This window comes from Aphelocoma coerulescens, chromosome 20, assembly GCF_041296385.1.
Source record: "Aphelocoma coerulescens isolate FSJ_1873_10779 chromosome 20, UR_Acoe_1.0, whole genome shotgun sequence".
Lineage (NCBI taxonomy): Eukaryota > Metazoa > Chordata > Aves > Passeriformes > Corvidae > Aphelocoma > Aphelocoma coerulescens.
Genome location: NC_091033.1, coordinates 14,142,438 through 14,166,104, shown reverse-complemented (window position 1 = coordinate 14,166,104; position 23,667 = coordinate 14,142,438). Strand labels below are relative to the sequence as shown.

The window sequence follows — 23,667 nt, the reverse complement described above, 5'->3', positions numbered from 1 at the left end:
CTTTTCATACCCTGAAAGAGAAGAGGCAGCATGGGAAGGTGATGAGGGAATAGGACATGACACAAATCCCATTGAGAAGCCTACTGCTGAATCTCTGTTGGTGTTAGAACAAGTCAGTGTGCCATTCTCCAGATGAAAATTATTATTTAAGGACAAAAGCCTAGTACTTTTCATGAAACCTGAAGACACAGACTAGTTCTTAGGACGAAAAGCCTTGTCATTGAACTGGTGTTTATGTGAGCAGTCACACATTAGTGTTGCTGCTTTCAGGGGCTTTTCAGCAGAGTCTTTATTATTACAGACCTATTGAGCTGTTCCTCAGTTGCTGGGAATGAACAGAACTCTCCTGAAATTAATGGTGCTACATAGTGTTACATCAGCTGGGGATCTGGCTCTTCATTTCTGGCTGTTGAGAATTATTCAGCTGAACTCTTCCAATACAGGCCAAACCTTCTGAGAAGGATCTGCTCTCCAGACCCAACACTGAACCCTTGGTCTGTGTCTTCTCAGTCCCCGCTCTGGAAGACACAGTGGCTGATAGATTAATTTAATTAAACAGTTTTAAGGTAATGATTTGATTCAGCAGTTTCTTGCAATCTCTGCTGGGTTTCCACTAGCAGGGCAGGTGGGCTGGTGTGGGCTCAGGGGTCTGAACAGGCTGCTGGCCTGTGTTGTTAAAAGAAAACGCAACACATGAAGTACTGGAAAATAAATGCTAGTGAAAGGAAAATCTCTGTCTCTTCTGTCTGTGCGTTTACAGAGGTGCAGGTGAGGTTTGGGTTTCTTTGTTTTGCCACTTGCCACATTTGTCTCTGTGGGCACTGAGCTCTGTAGCTCACACAACCTCACCATGGCTGATTCTGTCACCGTGCTGCTCACTCTGCAGAGAGACAGATTTCAGCTCCTGCATTCAGCTCCCATAAAAACCATCAGCAGACAAAAGGGATCCAAAGGAGAGGTTTGGACAGAGCCATTCAGTGCAGAGACTGTTGAGTAAATGCTCCAGACAGCCCTACAGCGTTGGAGGCGCTCCTTCAGCGAGTAACAATGAGCACTCACGTATGGAACACAATGCACATTGCCTGGGATGCTCAGTTTGCCATCACCATCCTGCTGCTCCTGAGCAGAGCCAAAGCATCAGTGCTGGGAGCACTGGCCCCATTTCCAGGGGCATTTCTGCCTCTCTGCTGTGCCCTGAGAAGGAGGAACTCTGCTTAAACCAGGGAATTAACTGGTGTAAAACAGGAGTGAACAGGGCAGGCTCACGCTCTTCCCCCAACTGTGAGCTCAAACTCACATTTCTGCCTCCCAAATACAGCAAATATTTCCTAATTATACACACGGGATCCTGGCTCACCTGAGGCTCAGGTTTGCAGCCCTGTTTCTCCTCACTGCCTGGATTCACAGAGCAGGAGCAGGCGTGTGCCCCCCGCCCTCCCTTTATTTCTCCCACGGAATTGTTTCGGCACTAGCTTGGTGTGTCAGCTTGTAAGTCTATAAAACAGTTTTCTACCAGCTGGAAATCCAACATGCTACATGAATACATAACAGTGCCTAACCAAGAAGGTTTGTAATTCAGTAATTAGCTGTAATTAATGAACACAAAGTGAAGACTCATTTACAGTTTAAATTATCACATTAGCTCCTGTCACCCTCTATGTACACAAAACAGCAGGAATTCAATTATTTTTATTCTTCAAAGCTAATTTAAAATTTAAGGAATGCCATTACATGAAATAATAGGTAGGAAATGTAATAGAAATCGCTGAGAACAGTTGGCCATCCTTAGAATGGGAGGAAAAAAATGCTATCAGTGATGATTTGGAAATGTTATTTCATCTGTGAGCAGATGAAGGATTGAAATCTACATCCTTTTCAGTGTATTTAAAAAGAAAACGAGTTTGGTGGTTGCTAAGTCTTTGTGCAGGAAGAGCATAATTGTGCATTGTGCGTAATTGTAGAAGCAGTTGATACTGATAATGCTGTTGATAGTAACACGATGACAGCATGGAAATGCTCACACCATTATCTTTAATGGGGCTGAGCCGACTGCAGCAGCACCGAGCCCCTGGAATCCTCACCAATCTTACTTGGGAAACTTCAGCCTAGCAGGCCTTAAGTAATTGTCACTTTGCAATCTGCCTCCAGTTCGTGCGTGTACGCAGGGCTGTGTAAAACACTTTCATTGTGCTTTTAAACCCACCACGATGCTGCTCTCTGCAGCTGCCACTGATTATTTTTTCCCTCAAATAGTTCAATAGCAAGAGAATTCCAAACCCATCTGATGCCACATATCTGCATTCCAGCCCTTCTTCTTTTTTTGTTCTTTATTTCTTCTTCAGTTCCCTTTTCATTTTAAATAGGCCACTGGAAGCTCCGGCGTCTAATTTTTCATAGGTGATCGACTGCTGAGTTGTGGGTTTATGTAGACAGAGGGAAGGTAGCGATAAGCCAAGAGAGAGGATTCTATTAGGGAAATGCAGCAGTAACTAATGAATCCTGCCAGTAATTGGGAAGGTGTAAGCCTCTGTAATATCCTAATGATAGTCATCCGTTGTGTGCATCCCCCAGCACGGCAGCGATCCCTCATCGGCTCCGTGATCTCAGACACTTAGCCATGCAAATCTTCCTGACAGGACTCTATGTCTTTGTCTCCCTAATTGGACAGTATAGAGTTGTTTATGGATATTGCAGACATTTAGACCTCAGTTGGAGGTTGTTCAAAAATCGTTAGCAAAGTTGCCTTAACAGCATTGTCAAATATTTATTCCCCTGTTTCAATATCTGTTTTTAACCCAGGCATGGATGGAGACAGAATTAACATTTTGAAGATAGAGCGTTCCTTCCAGGCTCTGGTTGAGGTTTTTATTAAGCCATTTTCCTACAGAAAGAGAGAACAACAACAAAAAAATCTTCCAAAAGTCCTCATTTCTTAAGGGTAAGATGTGAGATTGTAGGGCAAATGTGCTGGTTTTTAATACCATTTCCATGGGGAAATATTAGGAATGCTGACAAAGGCAGTTCCACTCATAAAAATCACAGGAAGCTTATGGGGCAAAAATTCCAGTTTAGTGCAAGCCAAAATAAATGGAGAATATTCCCATTCACTGCACCACTTCAAGCAAGTGCAGATTAAGAGCCTGGCTCAGATATATTGGAAAAACCATGGATTTTTCCTTGGTCAAGAGTTGAGGAGTTTAATTCTTGGCTCTAATCATCTCTTGGTAGTAGGTGAAAAGTAAGGTACAATAAATACATCCAATGCTGTGCTTTACCAGAACGGAATTGTTTTTTCTTTTAAAAACTTGATATTAGGGGGATTTCACATTTTTGTGCATAATGCATTTCTTGTAGAAGGTTTGGGGTTTTCTGAGCACAAGGCAAAGTCTTACAGGGACTTCCAGGGACCATGAACACAAGGAGGGAAACTGAGTTTAGGAGAGCAGGCTGGGGATCAGAGGCAGAGGCTGGAGCAGCCACAAATATTGGAATTTGTGAGGAGGATCACCTGGATCAGGCAGCTGAATTTACAATCCCTTGGTCGTGTGCCATTCTGCTCAGACAGGTTGTCCCACAAATCAAGGGGATTATTTGCCTCAGTGAAAGCAATCAGATCCCTCCGTTTTGTAACTACTAAATTAATCCTACAAACAGTTAACTCCATATGGACTTCCACTGCCATCTTGTCTCCCAAGGCTGCTTATTCTAAACTGCATATTTTTCATAAATATTAGATAGAAATATATATAAAACCAGAAAAAATACATGCAAGAATTTGCCTAAAATAATCATTTGGCTTTTTTTTTTTTTTTTTTTTTTTGAGCCAACTCTTTACACAAATAGAGGGTGCGAAAGCTTCTGTTCATGGGAATATTTCTAGGAAGAATTTCTGAAAGTATTAATTTGCGCCTGTCTGGCAACTATCTTGAAAGCTGTTTGTAGTTTTGGAAATTATTCAGCCAGGGAGCAGTAGAAATGACACATTATATCGTTGATTAATGTAGTAAATAGCAAATTACTGAAGGGGGAATAATCAAAGCCATAGTTGCAGCAAATAGTTCCCTTATCTGATTTCTCTCGGGTTATCCCAAAGTTTCAGGTACTTCCCACAATCAGACCCAAAAGATAAAGAAAGAAATTAAAGGAAAACTATCTGTAAAACAAGGGAAGGAATAGAATTTTTTTTTTTTTTTTGTGAAAAATTTCTGCATATTAGTTGTAATTCTTTAAATGAGCTCCCATTTTCTCAGTTTTTAGGTCTTTTTATACCAAACTCCCTGTTCCCCTAAAGCACGACTGACACCATCTTTTCACCCTTCATCTTTTCACCCCTCTCCCTAAACTGCTGAGGATAAAGTTGTGAACTCCGGAAAAAATTCCATCCACTGAAGGTCAGAGAAGGCAGTGAACCAACTGGATGTAGAGCTGAATGCATGGAATCATGGAATCATGTAGGTTGGAAAAGCCCACTGAGAGCTTTGAGTCTGACCATTCCCTGTCACTGCCAAGGCCAGCCATGTCCCCAGGTGCCACACCGCTGTTCAATCCCTCCAGGGATGGGGCTTCCTCCCCTGCCAGAGCTGGGCAACCCTGTCGGGAAGAAATTTTTCCTAATATCCAACCCAAACCTCCCCTGGTGCAGCTTGAGGCCATTTCCCCTTGTCCTGTCACTCGTTCCTTCCCCAATTCCTGACCCATCCAAGCTCAGGATTTGCCATCCCTGAGCTCACTGGGGGGACAGGGGCTGTAGGAAGGTTGTCCCAGCTCTTGGGTATCCCTTTTTCTGAAGTGAATCCCTGTTTCCCACAGCTTTTGATGGACCCCTGCCTGCAGGGACCATCCCAGTCTCATCCCAGTTAAAACAATTCAGCCTCTGAGGTCACCAGGTTTCCACTCCCCCTGTCCAAGGTGGGCCAGCAGGATCAGGATCAGACTCTCTTCTCCCTGTGGAAGCCATCCTAAAGCAAACAGGCTCTGGATGTGCTTGCTAGAACCTTCTTCTCCAGAAAATGAATGTATTGGCATTTAGGGTTTTTTTATAGACACACACTCACGTATATATATTTAAAATCCTAGCTTTACAAACTTATGTTGGTGCAGCAGCCCGTGACACTGAATACAAGCTGCCGTGCAAAGCAATTGCCAAATGTTTACATAAACACATAAATAAGACAAATAAATTCATTTTCGTTATTCATATTTTCTGCTCTTTCTTCTCCTTTTTATTTATGCCTTAGACAATGGCTCCTGTAAATATTCTGATTAAAAAAACACCTGCAGTGGACAGAAAGATGATCAAAAAGCCCTGATAGAGAGCAATTCATGTTTCTTCTTTACAATCACTAACGAATCTTAACTTGAACCATGTTATGTTCCCATGTGAGTGATAAGCAATGATTTATTATGAAGTGTCAGGAAATCAGAATGCCATACAGTGAGACATGAGCTAGTGGAAAATGTGTTCCCTGTTTCCCAGCCTCATTACTCAAAGATGCAGTGTCCCTTTCTCCAAGTCTAATTTACCTGGCTTTCCAAGGCACTCTGAGAGCAAAGGAAACGGCTCCAGGAGGGAAATACCAGATCCAGGCTGTGCCTTCACCTTCCAGCACCTCGGAATGACCACGGAAAAGGGCCTGGAAATGCAGAGCTCTCTCTGTATCAAACATTTCCCTCCCTAATGATGCTCCCCCCAAAAGCAATCGCTCAGGATTACAGCATCCTTTGCCTCATCAGTGCTGTCAGCGCCTGAAGAGGAAATAAAACAGGCGGCGCGCAGGAGACAAACGGATAAGTTTTCTTTATGCTTTAGAGTTTCTTCTACTCTCTAATGATTCCCTTCTCCCCATGATCCTAATTCAAGTAACTGGCATGTGATATATTTTGTAGACAAATCAGCAGCAGAAGAGCATGTGCAGCTCTGGCACCACGGAGCCCGTGATTTACTCGCAGCTCGCTCCCGTTCGGGTTTTAAGGTGGGAATTTGTGTTTTAAGAGCTTCCTCACAAAGAAAGGAGAAAGCAGCAGATCCCACACTAATTCACATGAGCAGCCTCCACTCCTACCCACTAATGCTCTCTGCAAAAAGGAACCCAAACAGGCAAAGTCTTAAAAATTAAACATTTTTCTGAATGTCTCTTAAAAAGGCCCCAATCCCGAAAGCATTTGGGCTCAGTCAGATGAGGATGGAAAAAGGTGCATTTCCCTAGGGAAAGGCAGAGGGTGAGTGTATTTCTGTTCTGCAGCAGCACAGACACTGGAGTGGGAGCCTTCCCAAGGAGGTTTGGCTTGGATGGCCTGGACACATCACGGAGCCATCAGAGGCACTGACACCTGAAATGATGAGCAGTGTTTTGGAAAGGCAAAGCTCCTACCCAGTTAAAAAATAATCTTATTATCCAAATGCATGGATTAATCACAGCAGATTGGCTAAGAAGCTACCAACAGTAGCATTTTCTGTTTCAAAACATGATCCCATTCTACTGTGACAAAATAGGAGAGAAGACCAACAAGTTAAACTGAACAGAATAAACTTAAGAACAAATTTATGTCCTGCAAATTGCTTCACGTGAAAAAAAAATCTCATATCTAGGCATGTTACAACTAGTTCAGTCTGTCTTAAGGCAATGGTAGCTGTTGATTTTCCTTGCAGAAAATGTGGAAATCATCAGAAGAAAATTAACCAGAACCCATCCTTGTCTGAAAGGCTAAGAGACTCACAAATTTCAAAAATCTTTTTTTTTTTTCTATAGAAATGCTTTATAGAGAATCTTTGTGAAGTACAAACCAGAGAGAGGCTGTCTCCCAGCACTGACAATGTCTGCTGTTCCAGACGAGACGGTGTGTGATGTACCATCCTGAAATATTGTCAGCAAGCCTGCAAATATGAAGGCATTTTCATAGCAAGGCAGGGATGAAAGGAAAGAGCTTTGGGTTTGCTTTTTTGTTTTGCTTTGTTTCTTAGTCCTAATAAAATCTACCAGTGTGCTCTTAACTTCTCCCCTCCTGTTTTGTTCCGAGGAGAGAGGGAACATCATTCTCCTGTGGAAGCGTTAGGAGAGAGGGAGGAGGTACAACTTCCCTCCTGGAGGGGTTTGCTGTAGCCAGGATGAGGTTTGTGTGATATTTAAGTAACTCCAAGTGCGGAGACAGATCAGCATCTCCCCACTCTCCAGTGGCCTTTGCTGCCTTGCAGTGAATCAAGACATTTTAGTGTCATAGCTCAGAGGTGGGGAAAATCCCACCCTCAGCAGCCTCTGGTTTGGTGATTTAGAAATTCTCTTCAGGGTTTAAAAAAGGTGGAGTTTAGTCTCACAGGGAATTGCACCTCAAGGAAAACAGGGAGGCACTTGTGGATTATGCAACAGTTGAGTGAACACTTGCAGATAACAATTCAGCCTTTTTAAGCACTCACATGAATTAAGGGATCTACCTTTAAGTGACCCACCAGTTCCTCCCGACCTCCATCCCCTAAGCCTGGGCCTGGAGCACACAGCCAGTGTCCAGATGGTTGGGCCATAATTGCTTTGTCTTATCTGCTGTAAATTCAAGCGTTGCAAGGTGTGTTCCAAAAGCTGTTTCTCGGTTGGGATCTTTACAGGTGGCACTTTAAAATGTAGTGAGCACCCAATCCTGCAGAACCTGCTTGTCACAGAAAATAACACACTTTGCATGTGACCTGTAATGACAGTTGCTAGTTGAAAAGAAACCAGAAATTCAGCTTTATCTTCCACACTTTGGCTGCAGCTGCCATCAACTAAATCTCTCTCCAAGGGCAGATGGTGCCCTGTACAATGAACAATTTAATCTTTCGGAAACTTTGCCAAAAAATCCACTTTTTTTTCCCCCTCCAAGAATAGGCTGTCAATAACGTGTGCTCCCAAATACATTGTGATTTGATGGCTATACTTTATTTATAGAAAGAAATAAATGTTCCCTGTAATTCTTCTTTTCTCTTCAAGTCTGTGATTCTTGCAGACACCTCTGTACTGGGCTTTGTGTGCAGAAGCAACCGGGGGGACCAGGCACCTGTCACACCTGTGTGCCCTGTGTCACTGAGCACACGTGTGTCCTGTGTCACTGCGAGGCCCACGCTGGGCTCAGGAGTGAAATCCTGGCCTCTCAACACAACTGGCACAAATCCCCCTCTTTCCAGCAGCCCAGGATTCCACTGGGTCTCTCTGGAGCCACGGGGATCTGCAGCCCCAGTTTTTGTCTGACTCATCCATGAGCTTCTCTGGGCCACCTGTGCCAACACCTCCCCAAGCTCACAGGGAAGAATAGTTTCCCAATATCTAATCTAAACCTCCTCTCTGTCAGTTTGAAGCCATTCCCCCTTGTCCTGGCACTCCAGGCCTTTGGAAATTGTCTCTCTCCACCTTTCTTTTTGGTTCCCTTCAGCACTGAGCTCCTCGTCCCTCCTGCACCGCTGCTGCCTCAGCTCCCTGCAAAGCTCTGGATTGCCCAAACTATCAGGAAAAAAAGCATCATCCCAGGCAAGGAGGTCTCTAAATTCATCCACCTGGATGTTACAGCAGTTCATTCTGTGCTCAGGCAGACACACCCCAGGCACAGCTGAGTTAGAGCCCGCATTTCCTTTGTCTTGCCCTACACTCTCTCAAGCTTGGATCAGAAATGTTTTCCACACTTCCCTCTCTGTGTGGCTGAGGGTGAATATTCACACATTGGTGGCTTCTGCAAGGACATGAGGTGACCTTGGTGGGCTGTGGGGCCCTTCACTGTGCAGGACATGAGAGATTTTCCCTGCTGGCATCACCTGGAGCCTCTGCCTGCCTTTGGGTGGGTGCTGCACCCTGAGCAAGGTGAGAACTGAAGGATTTAATTTTCATGAGGGTTGTTGCTACCTCTCCCAAAATGCTTTCCCATCCTATTAGAGTGTGTTTGCTGAAACAAATATGTTCTGTTTATTTATTTAATGTGCTGTTAAATGACCTTCTGGAAAGCTATTCCTGCCATGAGGCTTTAAAATGGATGGGCAGGCAGAACTCCAGGGAGCATGCTCCTCCCAATCAGGATGAATCATTCCAGTAGTTACTGTTTAGATTGATATAATTTTCGTTATAATTATGGGTAACGAGAAGGCATTTAGAGTCTGTAACATTGTAATTCATGGTGAGAGGAGTCCTAAATGAAATAAAATATATCCAGATTTGCTGTTTCCCCCTTTCTAGGTACTGTGCACGTGGCAGGGTTCTTTAAGGAACAGATTTTGTGCTGCTGCAAAAATCTAGCAAAAGTAGGTCAAAAATGACATCTAGAGATAACGTGTTTGGTAACCATAAAGGGTCTGTCTATGTCTTTCTATGTGGCCTTAAAGAGTCCTGCAATTTATTGTGGTAGGTACAGCTGCAGCCTGGAGAAGTTTTGATCCATAGACTCCCATGGATTGTGGTGGGTGGATCAGAGGAATATTGTCATTTTTGTTATCCCATTGCATAAATAGGAGCTGGTAAAATGATATTGGCTAAGACATGGAAATAGAGGGAGGACATTTTAAATACATGAAGCTGCCTGGCTCTGGAGTTCCATCCCACCTCAGACTGTGCCACTGAGGAGGTGGCAGAACCCAAAAATCAAATGGTGACAGCAATCCTCAAGAAAAGGACTTCAGATACTGGAAGGACCTCACAGCACCTTGCAGGATCTGAAGGAGCCTACAAAGAAGCTGGAAGGGACTCTTCAGCAGGAACTGGAGTGACAGGACAAGGGGGAATGGCTTCAAACTGAAAGGGGGGAGATTTAGGTGAAATATCAGGAAGAAATCCCTCCCTGTGAGGGTGGAGAGGCCCTGGCACAGGTTCCCAGAGAAGCTGTGGCTGCCCCTGGATCCCTGGAAGTGTCCAAGGCCAGGATGGATGGGGCTTGGAGCAGCCTGGGATAGTTGGAAGGTGCGAGTGGAATGAGATGAGCTTTAAGGTCCCTTCAACCCAAACCATTCTGGGATTCCGTGACTTGAAAACCATCCCATGAGCAGGCAGCCCCCCGGGCAGCCACGTCACTCCGTTAGCGTGGCTCTTGGCCATGGAGATAAGGGGAAAAGGAGACACTGGAGAGAGCAGAGGAACACTGGGGTGTGGGAGGCGAGCTGGGCAGTGCTGTGTGAGCTGGGAGCCCAGCTCAGCCGGTCCCTGCGAGCTCTGTGAGCTCTGTGGGCCGTGCCCAGCCCAGCAGGGCCGGCGTCACCGCTGGGGCCTGGCGTGCCACGAGCTGCTGACACACACTCGACAGTTGTCTCGGGCTGCAAACGTGTTTGAGAGCTCCCATTTCAGAGGTTTCACAGCTGTGTTTTTCTGGCAGTGCTCGAATGAGGAGAGGGAAGCTGTGCCATGGACAAGGAGTGGGAAGGCGGCTGTTAGGAGGAAAGCTGAGTCCTGACACATCCACATTAAAATAGAGCCGACTTTTTACATCTGTTGATGGCTCGATAATTAGTGTTAAATAAAAGCAAAGCTTCAGTATCTGCAACCGATATTTCACATATGCTGTACAAGGCATCAGTATAATGAACACCCTCAGCCACATTTTCAGAACGTGATTTAAATGATGGAGTTTTCTTTATGGCACAGGGTGAGCTACATTTCAGCAAATGCCCAGGAAGCACCGGACTCTGCCCGTCAAGAGCTGTTGGAACGTGCAGGCTGCTCTGCCCTGACTGCAGGTGACAAGCTCTCCACAAACTCCCTGAATCTCTTACAGACTTGATAATGAAATACATAAACTATGACCTTTATTGATCAGGGCTCACACTAATTAATTTCCCAAAGTCCTGTCCCAGCCTGCAGTGGTATCAATAAAAAAAAAAAAACAAGCCAACAAAACCCACAAGGATGGAGACTTCAGTTGGCCAAAAGACCTTGGGGTGAAGTACTTATCCCATGGAAATCAATGCCAAGTCCCAATTGATTTTACTTGTGCACAGATGTTGCCATTAGTCAAGTACATGGACACTGAGCCTCAAAAGTTTATTTGTTGCCAGAAGAGTTTCTCATGGACCTTGCCCCTGACCAGTGTGCCTCTGAAGTGTCTGCCCAGGGCTAACAGTGTCCTCAAGGTTGTTCTGTGCCAGGGAAGTGACCAGGAATATTGCTATGCTGATTAAAAAGTCTCAGGGCCTTCCTCACAATGACACTGAAAGAAAAGGAGACAGGAGTTTGGCTTTTCATTTTTCCAATCCAAGCTTTTATAAATATTTCCCACTGGCAGGGAACCAGTGCTTTGCTGTAACTTCAAGACTCTTTCCTAGATTGAGCACTTCCAGTGACACTAATTCTGCTTAATGATCCTAGCGAGGTTTTGGAGGCAGAGTTGACCTGGTGAAGAGTCCCCACTCCTGCTCTCAGCTGGATCACCAGTGTCCCACATCCACGAGGAAGGCAGATGCTGCAGGGCTTGGCATCATCCAAGGCAGGACTAAGGTGGGATGTTACAGGTAGTTTTCCATCCTGGAAACCTCTGCTTGGAAAGGTAAAGCCTAATGCCTGTGCCATCCCCACAGTCTCACTTGGATCATTTGCAGAGGTGATTCCATAGTGAGAATTTGGCCAACAGCATTGCTGTGTGTCAGCTCTAGGCCCTACGATAGCAGTGCTTCTGGATTTCTTTAGGATTTGAGCAGGGTGTAAACTGGCACAGCTGTGCCCCTTTGCAGTGAAAAATAATAGCTCTGCAAAGTGTGAGCTGCTCTGGAGCGTTACCTCTGAAACCTAAAGGCAACATCTTAAAGTGTCAACATGGATTGCTTTTAATATCTTTTAAGTGGGAATAACGATCCAAGGTATTCACCACAATTTCAAACTGACTTCGATGTATCCTCAGTTGCCAAAAGTCTCTACATTCAGCTGCCAAAACCTCGTCTTCCCTTCCAAGAGTTTCTCCACAGCAGGTCTGGGTTGCCAATGCAAAACTCAGCATCGCTGTGAAAACTGAAAAGGTGAAGATATTGTAAACCAAACCAAATGATGAACTAACTAGCATGAAGTCAATGGACTTTTTTGTTTTCATATGGAATTTTTTGAAAAGCTGAGTTTATTTTACTTTAAATAAAGCTGCTACTGAATTTCCAGTTGATTTAGCCAGAACACAGAGAACACACTGCAGGATTTGAGTTGTGTTTGCTGAAATATCCATGGCCTTGAACAGATAATATATTTTTCAGTAACATATTTCTCTTTGCCCACTGCAGCTCTTTTTTTCCTCTGTGCTCTCTCCAGATTGACTTTCACTGTACTTACTGCCTGCCTCATTTCTCACCCTATTTTTCCAGTTGTTTTTTTCTACTGCTTTCCTCAGTATCTTTCTCCCAGGTTATAAGCAAAGCAGAACTCAACTTTGGGCTGAACTTTTAAACCCACATCTTGAAATCAAATAAAACAAGGCCCTTCTGTCTCTGTGTAGCAGTAACTTCACAACTTGAGTCACTTAGCACTTTTAGCAGCTGCAGGATGGAAAAGGTCTATTGGAAGATGGCTTTTAATGCTGGGGAGGTGCCACAACAAGCAGGAATAACACAGCAATGGTGGGGTAATTAAACACTGTGTGGGTACCGAGATGTCCAACTCTCCATGAGGATTTTAGAGCATGCTCTTGGCTGGCTGTAGGAAGGAACTCCAAGTTTAAGGAACATGAGGGAAAAGCAGAGTAAGGGGCTCAGTGACCAGGCACAGCCTCAGCACCAGCTGGAGTTTGCCCACTGATTCCTGCATGGTTGTGGAACCAGGATTCCATCCACACTTGTGTTGTGAGCCTGTGGGTGCACAAAATAAAGCAGAGCTCATTTGCAGACATTTCAGTGGCCGGCAGTGCCTGGTCAGTGGTGTGGGCTGTGATCAGAGCGTGTAACAGTGGCTGTGTTGTTGTTGTGCTTGCAGGACGAATGCCTTAGTCCAGCTCTCCCGCCCAGCTCCGCGCCGGCCCCGCTCGGCACCGCGGCCCTGACATTGAACTCCCAGCAACCCGGACCGAGGAGGCTGCCAAAAAACTCCTGCTATTCTTCTTCATCCTCACTAACAATTTGGTAATGAAGTATTGATTTCCACTCCCCTGCTTATGGACGATATTAGATTTTCATTGATAAACTGCACTGGGGCTGTCTGGTCTCCACTGTCCCTTTTTGCTGTCACTAAAACAAAGTGCCACTGAAGTAAGATAATGACTGAGAACATTGATGTACTTATTTCGTCAATTTGTAACACTTGACAGGAAAAAAAAATTCTTCATAGTTTAATGTCCAAGTGTGCTACACAAGATGCAGTCACATTGGAAGCTTTACTTATCATGGTAATGTCCATTTCCTATTTATAACCCCTTTGGGATAGTTTGTCTAAAGGAAATGTTTCTATTCTGTGCAGCTATTACTGTTGCACCTGGGTTGCCCAATCCAGTCATTGCACTAGGGATCAATACATCACAGTAAGTACAAGAATTATTAAGTTAAAACAGATTCTGAGCCAAAAAACCTCTGAACAATGTTAATCTTCTGTGCAAGTTGTTCAAATAGTTATGCTTAACCATGTTGCTGCCAAAGATTTGTTTGAAATGGATTATTTTCAGTTTGTTTTATTCCTCAGATATATATATATATTTAAATCTCCATTACGGTTTATGACGAGACATATGGGATGGAGGGATTTTTAAACAAAAGTACTATTGTTAGATTATTGAACATTATATAAATATAGATATATCTATATATAAATATCACTATGTAAATATCTATATATAGATATAAAAGAATAAAAGTAGAATTCCTTTCTCAGTTAGGTGAGTGTAAATCTGAAGCTCTGTTGTGGTCAACAGAGTGACTTTGGATTTGTGCCACCAAAAATGGGATCAGAATCTGGTATCCGAGCTCTGTCCGGCCCGGCGAGCACAGCTGGCCGTGCCTTCAAACCCACCCCGACCTGGGAGAAGGGGGCTACAAAAATGGCTATTTCAAATTTGTGCTTGTAACTTTTTTCATTAAAACTTCGAGGCCCCAATTTTAATTTGTGGAATATTCACGTTAATAATGAGATCTAATTAAGACATCCATTAAAAGCCCGTTAAAGTTAATTTAACGTAAAAATTCCAATAGAACTGTATTAGATTTTCTCCATTAAATTAACGTTATGGATTTTTAACGGATGTCTTAATTATACATTATTATTAACGGGAATACTGTATTACACAGATTAAAATCGTGTCCCAAGTCAACTCCCAGAATCTTCCAGGATATGCCAATGTCACGAGTCCCACTTTTCCTAGTGCACTGCCTGGAAATCCAGGCGCAGCCCTGTTTGCTCTCGCTCAGAGAAAGCAACCTCCAGTAGACAAATCCATCTCTGCATTTAACAATGAACTTCCCCTATTCTCCAAGGAAAAATAAATCTGGATCAAGTTGTAAATTGCTATTCCTTGGCAAATGAAATATTCAAAGTATGCGAGGCACAAGTGGAGAAGAGGCTCTTTCTCAAATCAGAAAGGGCTTTGGGGTGTCTTTTCCTGTTGTTTTGTTTGCGATGTTCAAGGATATAATTGAAGTGCAGCAGTCACAAAATCAGACAGAATATGTTCCCTGCATTCCCTGTGGCCTGTGCAGAAGGGCCTGTTTTGGCACTGCTTGGGAAATTTTGACATGATCCCTAAACTCAACATGGAGGAGAAAAAAAGGCCCTTCTTATTTACCTCCTAGGGAAAGTGTTGCCCTTATGCCACATATAATAGCAAATTGCTTTTTTTATGGCATGCATAACCTAGATGGGAAAAAATATGGCGCTTGAGGGAAGGAGGGAAAAAGTAAATGAAGTTCCAGGAATGTCATTCTGAAGTAATGAGGCATGGACAGAAAATATACCCCTCACATCATCGGATTGAGATGGCAGTCGAAATAGCTTCATTGAAGTGTCAGCACTCATCCATCAATCAATCATCCACGAGAAAAAATAGCGACAGTACAACAGGGCGGCTTTTATGGGATTTACTCATGGGCATAGGGAATAGCAGCTCAAATGTAGTTCTGACATGAAAAGCAAGGTGCTGATATTATTTTTTATGATGGGAGGATCATAAAGTGAATTGAGAACAGTGAGGTCTGTCTTTGCTTAACCTATTCAACTGGAAATGAACGGAGCTCAACTGGAAACGAGCAGAGCCTTCAGATGGGGTAAGATTGAAGCCTGCACCGTGCTGAGCACCGACCATTGACAACAAAATTCTATTAAAGCAAAATCAATGCATTAGCATCGAGCCCCTCAGAAGCTGTTAAATTGCACAGCCCAGGCCAGAGTTATGAGGTGAAGTTGCACAAGGTGGGGCCCGCGGCACCAACCCAAAGGCCACGAGCGCCATGGAAAATCGCCCCTGGGGAGAAACTGCACATGTAGCTCCTTTCCCCGAGCTTTTGGGTGCAGGGAAAAAATATTGGGCTGCTTGCAGTATCTGACAGGTGAAGCTCCCAGCCCTGATGCTGTCACAGCCGGGAGTTTGGCTGGCTTTTAACAGGATTCTCCATGTGGGGGTTTGCACCTGTGACAAGGCCAAGCTGTAGGAATTCCCACACAGGGAGGTCTCGGGAGCCTCTTCCCACAAAAAGGAGGCCTGGAGCCCTGGCCAGCCCACAGCACCCAGAGCTGGGGCTATTTGGGGCACCAGCTGCTCAATTTTGGCAGAAAAGAGGCTTTGCTGGTGCCCTGTGAGCTCAGGGTGACCGCAGGACACACGGCCCCACCTGGGACCCCGGAGCTGCAAAGGTTTTGGGAGGTTTTGGGAAGGGCAAACCCCCTGAGGGAGGTCAGGTTTTGCTCAGGAAGCTTCACTGTGTGGGAACAGCTACTTTGTTTAAAAATCTGGCCACAAACCTTTATCACACGGTGCTAAAGCTTGATCATTTTGCCTGCATCACTGTCCTCGGGGAACGTTTTAGGTACACATTTGAATTAAGTGATTTTTATTTTTTTTTTACAATATGATATAAAAAAAAGAAAATGTACATCTCTCCTCTCTTTTCTCTGTATGAAACTGGATGAGTTGATAGTTTTTCTGTCATATAAATCAGGTAACAGAAAATCATTGCATCTTTTCTCTGTCGTCGCTACTCAATATCTATCGTTCTGACTTTTATTCTTATTGGAGATCATCAAAACATTAATTAAAAGCCTGGTGATCAAACAGCCGAATATTTATGATTCACATCCTTACTTATTAACAAGTGGCATATTGATACACCACATATCCAAGCTGTTTATGCTCTTGCACTGAAATAAAGCAGGAAGAATTGTTACCCTTACACACTGCTTTGAAAGATTTATTCAGAAACCAGAGCTCCCTTCCCACCACCATCCATGTCAAAATAAGCCATATTACTTGAAAAAAAAGTTCTATTTTAAAACAGGGAGATGTGATTAGCATCCCTTTGGGGCCTAATATATAAGAATTTCAGTGGATCAGTCTCAGGTGTTTTTTCCAGGCTCTTATTACTTAAGCTGAGAGGGAGAAGGACACTTAGCTTTAAAAATGGCTGTCATTAGTACAATAATAATTGTTGGGTTAAAAAAAAATCTTTGAGAATCTGCTAACAAACCTGCCCAGTAATTACTTGTCAATGCAAGTTATCATGGGCTTTATTACCTACTTGTAAAAGTATTTACAGGACTGACCTCCCTAGCTTTTTTAGAGATCAGGGAGGATATAAAAAGTCATTTTAAAAATCAATAATTATATATTAGCACGATAGGGGGTGAAGCCTTCCAAGCCAGCTTTACAGGCTATTGAGTCAACTCTCATGCATTCAAATGGCAAGGATTGTTTCCCTAATTTTTGGCCTCTTTTTCTTTCCTTAATCATGTTTTGATGAAGTGCCATATTTATTGATTACTTCATACCCGCAGTTCAGCTCCTAAACCAGAAGGGGATATTCCCACTGGGAAGCACCCACATAGGATTTGCATGGAAAACGAGCTGCCCTTGGTGACCAGGAAGCAGAGGAATACTGGAGCTCGGGGTGGGAGCTGCCGAGGGGACACTGGCTCTGTGCTGGCTCCCCACAGCCTAGTCCGGCCACATCCCACACACTCAGGGTCATGCTGTGGGTGTTACCTCGGGATCAAACCTGTTAAGAACACAAGGGAATGAGGAAGGCAGCCTGATTTTTGGCAGATATTGAAGAGGTGGCCCTGGCTGGGCTGTCCCCTCTCCGTATTCCATGGTCACTCCGGGCTGGAGCGAGCGCTCGGCTCGGCGCAGGGGGATCTCCATCACACAGGGCTTTTGTCCTCACCAACAGATATACGATGCAATTTATATTTAAAATTCTCTCTATAAAGACAGTATTGATCACAGATTCCAGATCAATATGTTGCAATTACAGCAGGCTTCAAAGGCCATCTGTCCCCAAGCAGGAGCACTGATAGAGCCACTTTGATAGATTGTGAGCAAGTGCTACTGGTATGTGCCCATCTTCTCCCAGCACAGCCTGACGTGTCATTTCTGCTCCTAGGAAGTTGAGGTTAGGAGCTGTGGAGCTGTAATTCCTGGATATTGACCACCCAAGAGCCCCCAGACCAGCTTCTCACTGGGTTTCACAGCAGGGTCAGTGACACCGTGGTTTTCCTCACCTGGATTTCCTGTTCCCCATCACAATTTATCCCACAGGTCACAACTTTCCTTGTCCTCAGTTGGAAATGGTCAGCAAGAGGTTCTTGAATTTCCCTAGAAGTGAGAACATTTCCATAATTGTGCTGAAGAGTTTTTCTCATTGGTGGGTGCAAACAGAGCCTTTTTTATATCACAGAATCATTTAGGTTGGGAAAGATCTCCAAGACTGTCGAGCCCAACCTTTGACCATTTGTGCCAGGTTGGACCATAGCAAGTGTAATATTTTTAAACGTAACAAAACAATAAAGTACACGCATCTAAAGGCAGATTTCAATTCACATTTCATTGATGAGGTCTTGATTTGTCAGCACCTGAACTCAAGATCAGCCTGTTGGTTTGATGGCCCTGGGCGAGCCACTGGACTGTTACTCCAGAAGGAAATGCTTCCTGGGTTTTCTTTTTTTCTTAATTATTTCCTGCAGTGGAAAGCACACAAAATTAAGAATTTTTATTCTCCACTTGTCTTCTGAAGGAAAGTGAAAGAATAAAATAATAAAAATAAGGGGTTTGCAGTGGTACTGGAAGCTGACTCACCTTTGCACCCCACACGTGCTGTGCCACGTCCCTGCTGATCTTCCCTGCAACCACCTCCCTCCATTTCAGTCTAATGTCTGAAAAACAGAGGCAGATTCCAGATGCATTTATTCCAGTGTAAATCCAGAGCCTCTTTCAAATCCAGCAGATTTACCCTCTGTCTACCCAGCTCCAAACACCATCCTCATAGTCCCATCCTCCTATTCCAAACGCGTTTGGGCAGTTTTGAAAACAACTTCAGCAAACTTCAGTCTCTAGCTCTGGGTAAATTAAATCTCCTGCACTTCAGAAGGTTTTTAGTTATGTCAGGGAGGTGATTGCAAAACTTTGATATTGATGTGACTATGCTCGTGAAAGTCCTGACGTAACACCAGTTGTATCACTATAAAGCACTTTATACTGGTACAGCTCCTTCTGCTCTGCTGGACCACTTTTATACCAGTGCAAGCACTTTTATCCCAGGATCCTTCAGTCTAGAGGTGGTTTTTTCACTTTGATTGTGCCAGAAGAGATGTGAAGAGTTGATGAAGTTTCAGATGACACTTGTTTCTTGTACCAAAACGTCTGCACAATATTTTCTTGGAGAGTATTTTTAAAAGTGAACTTGCTGTACCACTGGACTTAACTGCAGAGTAATAAACTTCCAGTTCATCATCCCTCTCAGCTCATGAAATGTCCTTAGGTCTTTGTAAAAAGCCCTGTTTGAGACAACAGATTAAACGCTAATCCTGGCGGATCGTACAGCTCCAGTTCACACCATCAAGTTGAGCAAACTTTTTTTTCCTTTCCTTTTTTGATCTAAGTAAAGGCAACAAATTCTTTCATTAGACTCCTTAGATCAGATAGCAGGGGGAAAAAAGACCGGTATTTCACAAAGAAAATGAAAATAATATCTTGCAAAAATGCAGCTACGTTAATGGCAGGGAATGTTTTCCCCATCCCCACACGGCATCGCACATCCTCACAACTGCCTCAAATGTGGCAGATTTCTGTGGGCAATATTTTCACTTAGAAACTGGTCCAGGTAACATTTAAGAATGGCATATCTGTGTGTATCCAGGAGGATGTGCAGGTGCACACAGACATTTCCCATCAGACACGGGCCCACTCATGTGTGTGTGTTTGTGCATCCCGTCAGGAGCAGGCAGCGGCTCCGTGCCTGAGGCAGCAGCTGGGCACTGCTGGCAGCAGGAACCTGCAGGATGTGCAGGGCAGGATCTCGGCTTTACCCCGCAGCAGACGCTGGAATGTGCAATACAGGTTGCAAAAGCTGACAAGCTCAACAGTTCTTATTTGGCTCAGGGTACTTCTCTGTCCTATGTCTCTGGTACAATGCGCCCTTTTGTCTCGTGCTCAGGCACCTCTTCTTAATCCTCTGTTGGTCTTTTCCTCTGTGTGTTTGTTTTGGGTTTTATTATCTGGAACATGTCAGCACGAATCAGGAGGGACCCACCCCCATTTCAGTCATGGAGCACAGTTGGCCACACTGGTAAATTTGGATGGGTTTGCTCTGCCCCGGCGCTGGTGATTCGTCACACGTTTGTTGTTGGCAGCATCTTCAGGTTACATCTGTGACCCGTGGTGTTAGGATTCTGTTTCGAAAACAATAAGCAAAGTAAAGAATCAAAAGCTCATTTCTCTTTAAAAAACAAATGTATATATTCCAAATGGCAAAAAGGCAAGATTAAACCCATTTTTTATATTAACAACGCAAACGGGACTCCCTCGCGAGGGGCCTCGCGTGACTTTCCCTGGCGAATGTCTCGGTGCTCCTGCACTCATTTTGTAACCAGTGCATGCTGTATAGAACATATTGCCTGTAACTTAGAGAGGAGGGGGCCAAGCTGCTCTTCCTCGGGCACTGCAGCTTGTTTGGATGAAAAGTTGCGCCTTTGATGCATTTTTATACTGTACATATTTGTATATATTAACTATATTGCCATGGTATGAACACAGATTTTGTTATATTTGCTTGTTTCGGTTTCCTACAAAAAAAAAGAAAAAATTGGTCCATAACGGGGGATATTATTTTTCTTTTCCATAGAAAATATGCTTTGTCATTTTTGTTTCTTGGGTTTTTTTCTTGGTCATCGTCTTTTAATGGCTCATTAAGGAATTAGAGAGGAGTTTTTGGAGGAACTCGGAGAAGCAAGTCTGTGTTTGCATGAGACCTGCCCAATTGCTGGCTAGAAAGGGGGGCGGGGGGAAGAGGGGAAATCTAAGTCAAGTTTTGCTTTTAAAGCATGCTTAGTCCCATGGGAAACTCATACATGTACAATTATTCTCTTTGTATTTTATCTAATAGTGCCTGAATTATTTTTTTTAATGTCTTCTTGGAGGAACAATTCATAATTGTCAAAATTTGAAACATTAGCTTAATTTTGTTTTCATGACCTCTCATTTCTTCTCCTTATTTATTTTGTTGCTGTTTATAATGGGCCCCAAGGCCATCTCTGACATTGCAGTGTTCTTCTTCCACATTAAGGATGTTTTTAAAATTACCAAGATTATTGAGCCAACAGGCTGCTTTAATCAAAACCATGTTTCACTTGGTTTGGATGATTATGAATGGTCCTTACATGGAAAAAGCCCTTTCTGCTGGGAGGACCATACCATCTAGCGGCCCCAGAGCTTCATCACACACAGGCATCTTCCCAATATTCACTTTCCCAAAGCCTGCCTGGCAATTTGGCTTCCAATTATTTGCTTATTATAACTAACTTAAACTAAACAAATTGATAATGTTAATGGTTTTTTTTTTTTCCCTCCCTCTTCGGTTGATTGCTAAATAAATTCATATAATTTATACTAGAGGAGATTATTGCTTTTATTGTTTTGGGTTCCCCCAAACCAATTATTAACAATCAGGACTATGTATCTCATTAAATTTAAATCAGGTCAAACCTATTTATCTAAGGCCTTTTCTGATTTACAGGAAGATGACTGTATTCCAGAGCATTTAAGATGTATTTCTGTGTATGATTTTGTAGCATTGAAATCTATTAATGTGATTTTTTTGTTCTGTATTTTCACCATGGTAAATACATTGTATAAAAAAAAAAAAAATCCCTCAACTTTCCCACAGAAAACATTACTTTTTATGCCCAGGGATTTTTTTTTTTTTTTAATAAAATCACTGCAGTTTTAGAACTGTAATTAAAGCCCTGAATAATAGATCACACATCTTTATCTGTTGTGTTTAAAAAGGAAAAAAAAAAATAGCCCAAACTAGTCACATAATCCTGAATGCCTCATTTCCATAAAAAAGGTTTCTATACATATATTATTTACATTTTTAAACATGGTAATTCTTCCCTTTGTGGCATAAAATGTCTCTTTTCCACTGCAGCTACTGGAAAGCGACTGCTCACATCTGAAATGTTATCGTAATTTGCATCAGGAAACCCAACTGCAGACATTAAGGACTTGGGTGTGTTCAATTATGATTTTGCTGGAGGCTGTCCCTCATTTTAATGCTGCACTCATTGAACTACCTTTCTGAAATCTAGCTGATATGGCTCACCACAGACATGCTTCACAACATCATTAGCTTTGCAAATGGCTTCATTTCAGTCAATGCAGACTTCAGTTTTTTGGCCAATTGTAAAATGGAAATTTGAAAAGGGAAAAAAAAAAAAAAAAAAAAAAAACAGATGCACTTAAAACATGAAAAGAATTATTTATATGATAAAAATATATTTAGATTTTCAAAGCACAAGACTGAACAGAAGTGCTCTTTTTATGCTTTCTGAAGATGTTACTGTTAAAAGTCTTTCTACATCAGGCTTAATAAATCTGTAATGACATTTGATGGATTGATTTTTGTGTGGGTTTTTCTTGTCTTTCGTTCTTTTTTTTTTTTTTTTTTTTTTGCTTTTCTCTGCAGAGAAAGAAAAAGACTGACCTGGAGAGGCTGTGGGAGTAAAAAAACCACAGGAATGTGCCTGTTTCAGTAAAACTCACGCAGGATTTCTCACAGTCTCCTTTCCCTTCAATAATAATCACTTAAAGTAAAAAAAAGAGGGGGGAAAAAGCAACACCACCACCCTGTATTGGTTTCTCCTGATTTTTCCCTCTCCCTGCTCCAGCTCTGGGGTTATTTATGGGGTGGGGGGACACACCCATCCCAGCCTTGGTGAACACACCCCACGGTGCCTTGGATCCTGCAACACCGACCTCTTTGCTTTTTTTTTTTTTTAAAGGAATATATTGCACACATTTCAAGAAACCCCTCTAGGGTAAAATAAAAAATATATATAGATGGCTAAAATAACAAATGAATCATAAAACTTCGAGATGGAAAAGGACTATTAGATCATCCAATTTATCTTGCTGTCTGCCAATACAGGTTTGCTCCCCGCAGACCGTTCCCCTGGGCTTTGTCTCGCCTCTCTGACTTAGCTCCAGCCCAGGGTCCTCTGCCCCTTCCCTGGGAAGGGTCGTTAATGGCTCAGGAATGTTTTACTGGGACGGAGCCCAATCCTGGCTGAAGGGAGGCTCACCTGCAGCGTGCTCAGGTGCTGACCCCAAATGCATCTCTGCCCCACAAAGCTGGAATTTTCTGGGCTGGGAGGGGAGTTCAGCCTGCCCATGGCCCCCCTGGGCTGTGGGGCTGGGATTGGGATCCACAGGGATCCTCAGAGATTCCCCGTGGATCCACAGGGATCCACAGAGGTCCACAGGGATCCCCGTCCCCTCTGTGCCAGAGCCCGGCTGACCCCCAGCACAGCGTTCCCAAATCCTGGAGACACCAAACTGGCTGGAGGCAGCCCTCAGCAGCCTGAAGAGATGGCTCTAATTCATTCCAAGGGTTTGAACTCTCTTCTCTCCCTTTTTTTTTTTTTTTTGTTTTTTTTAATTATTGGTGATACACTCCAGCAGGAGAACAAACAAACAAACAAATAAAATCAACCCTTCAGCTTCTCAGATGGATGTTTTGGCTACAGGGCAACTTTGAAAGCTGGTTCAGTTGTTTTTTCTTTCATTTTTTTTGCTGCTCCTTAAAACTGTCTTGATTTAATAAAAGTTAAATGTTTTCATAGGAAAATCAGGCTGGGTGGTTTGTGATTCTTTTATGTACAACACGAATATTACATTATTCAACAATTCAGGAATAAATTTAATTCTGCCTACCTTTGCTGAGTGCTTTACAATTGAAATGGCTGGTCTGGCAGAGGGGGCTGGGCGCTCAGGAGGGACCATCGGCTCCAGGAGGGCACGAGGGCTGCAGGGGGACAGCAGAGAGGAGAGCCTGGGACCAGGGCTGGGGACACGGCACAGGGGGGACACTGTGACACCTTCCTGAGACCCCCAGAATGGGAAGGAGGAGAGAACAGGGAGGGGATCCCATCAATCCACAGAAGTCTCTCCAAGGAGTGCCAAAAGGATGATGCCAAACTCTTCCCAGTGCTACCCAGGGACAGGACAAGGAACAATGAACATAAACTGAGCACAATAAGTTCCACCTCAACATGAGGAAGAATTTCT

The 23,667-nt window shown here is 43.5% G+C and overlaps 1 protein-coding gene across 2 annotated transcripts in view; it reads left to right on the top strand.

The window, feature by feature from the left end:
• The window catches only part of TSHZ2 (teashirt zinc finger homeobox 2), a 205,995-nt gene extending 192,325 nt beyond the window's left edge, over window positions 1-13,670 (top strand). For both annotated transcript variants that reach the window (XM_069034377.1, XM_069034376.1), the window contains exon 3: window positions 12,885-13,670. In XM_069034377.1, coding sequence (XP_068890478.1) covers window positions 12,885-12,886 — 2 coding nt within the window. In that variant the 3' untranslated portion in view covers window positions 12,887-13,670. The remainder of the gene's footprint in view (window positions 1-12,884) is intronic.
• Window positions 13,671-23,667: the final 9,997 nt, after the last annotated feature.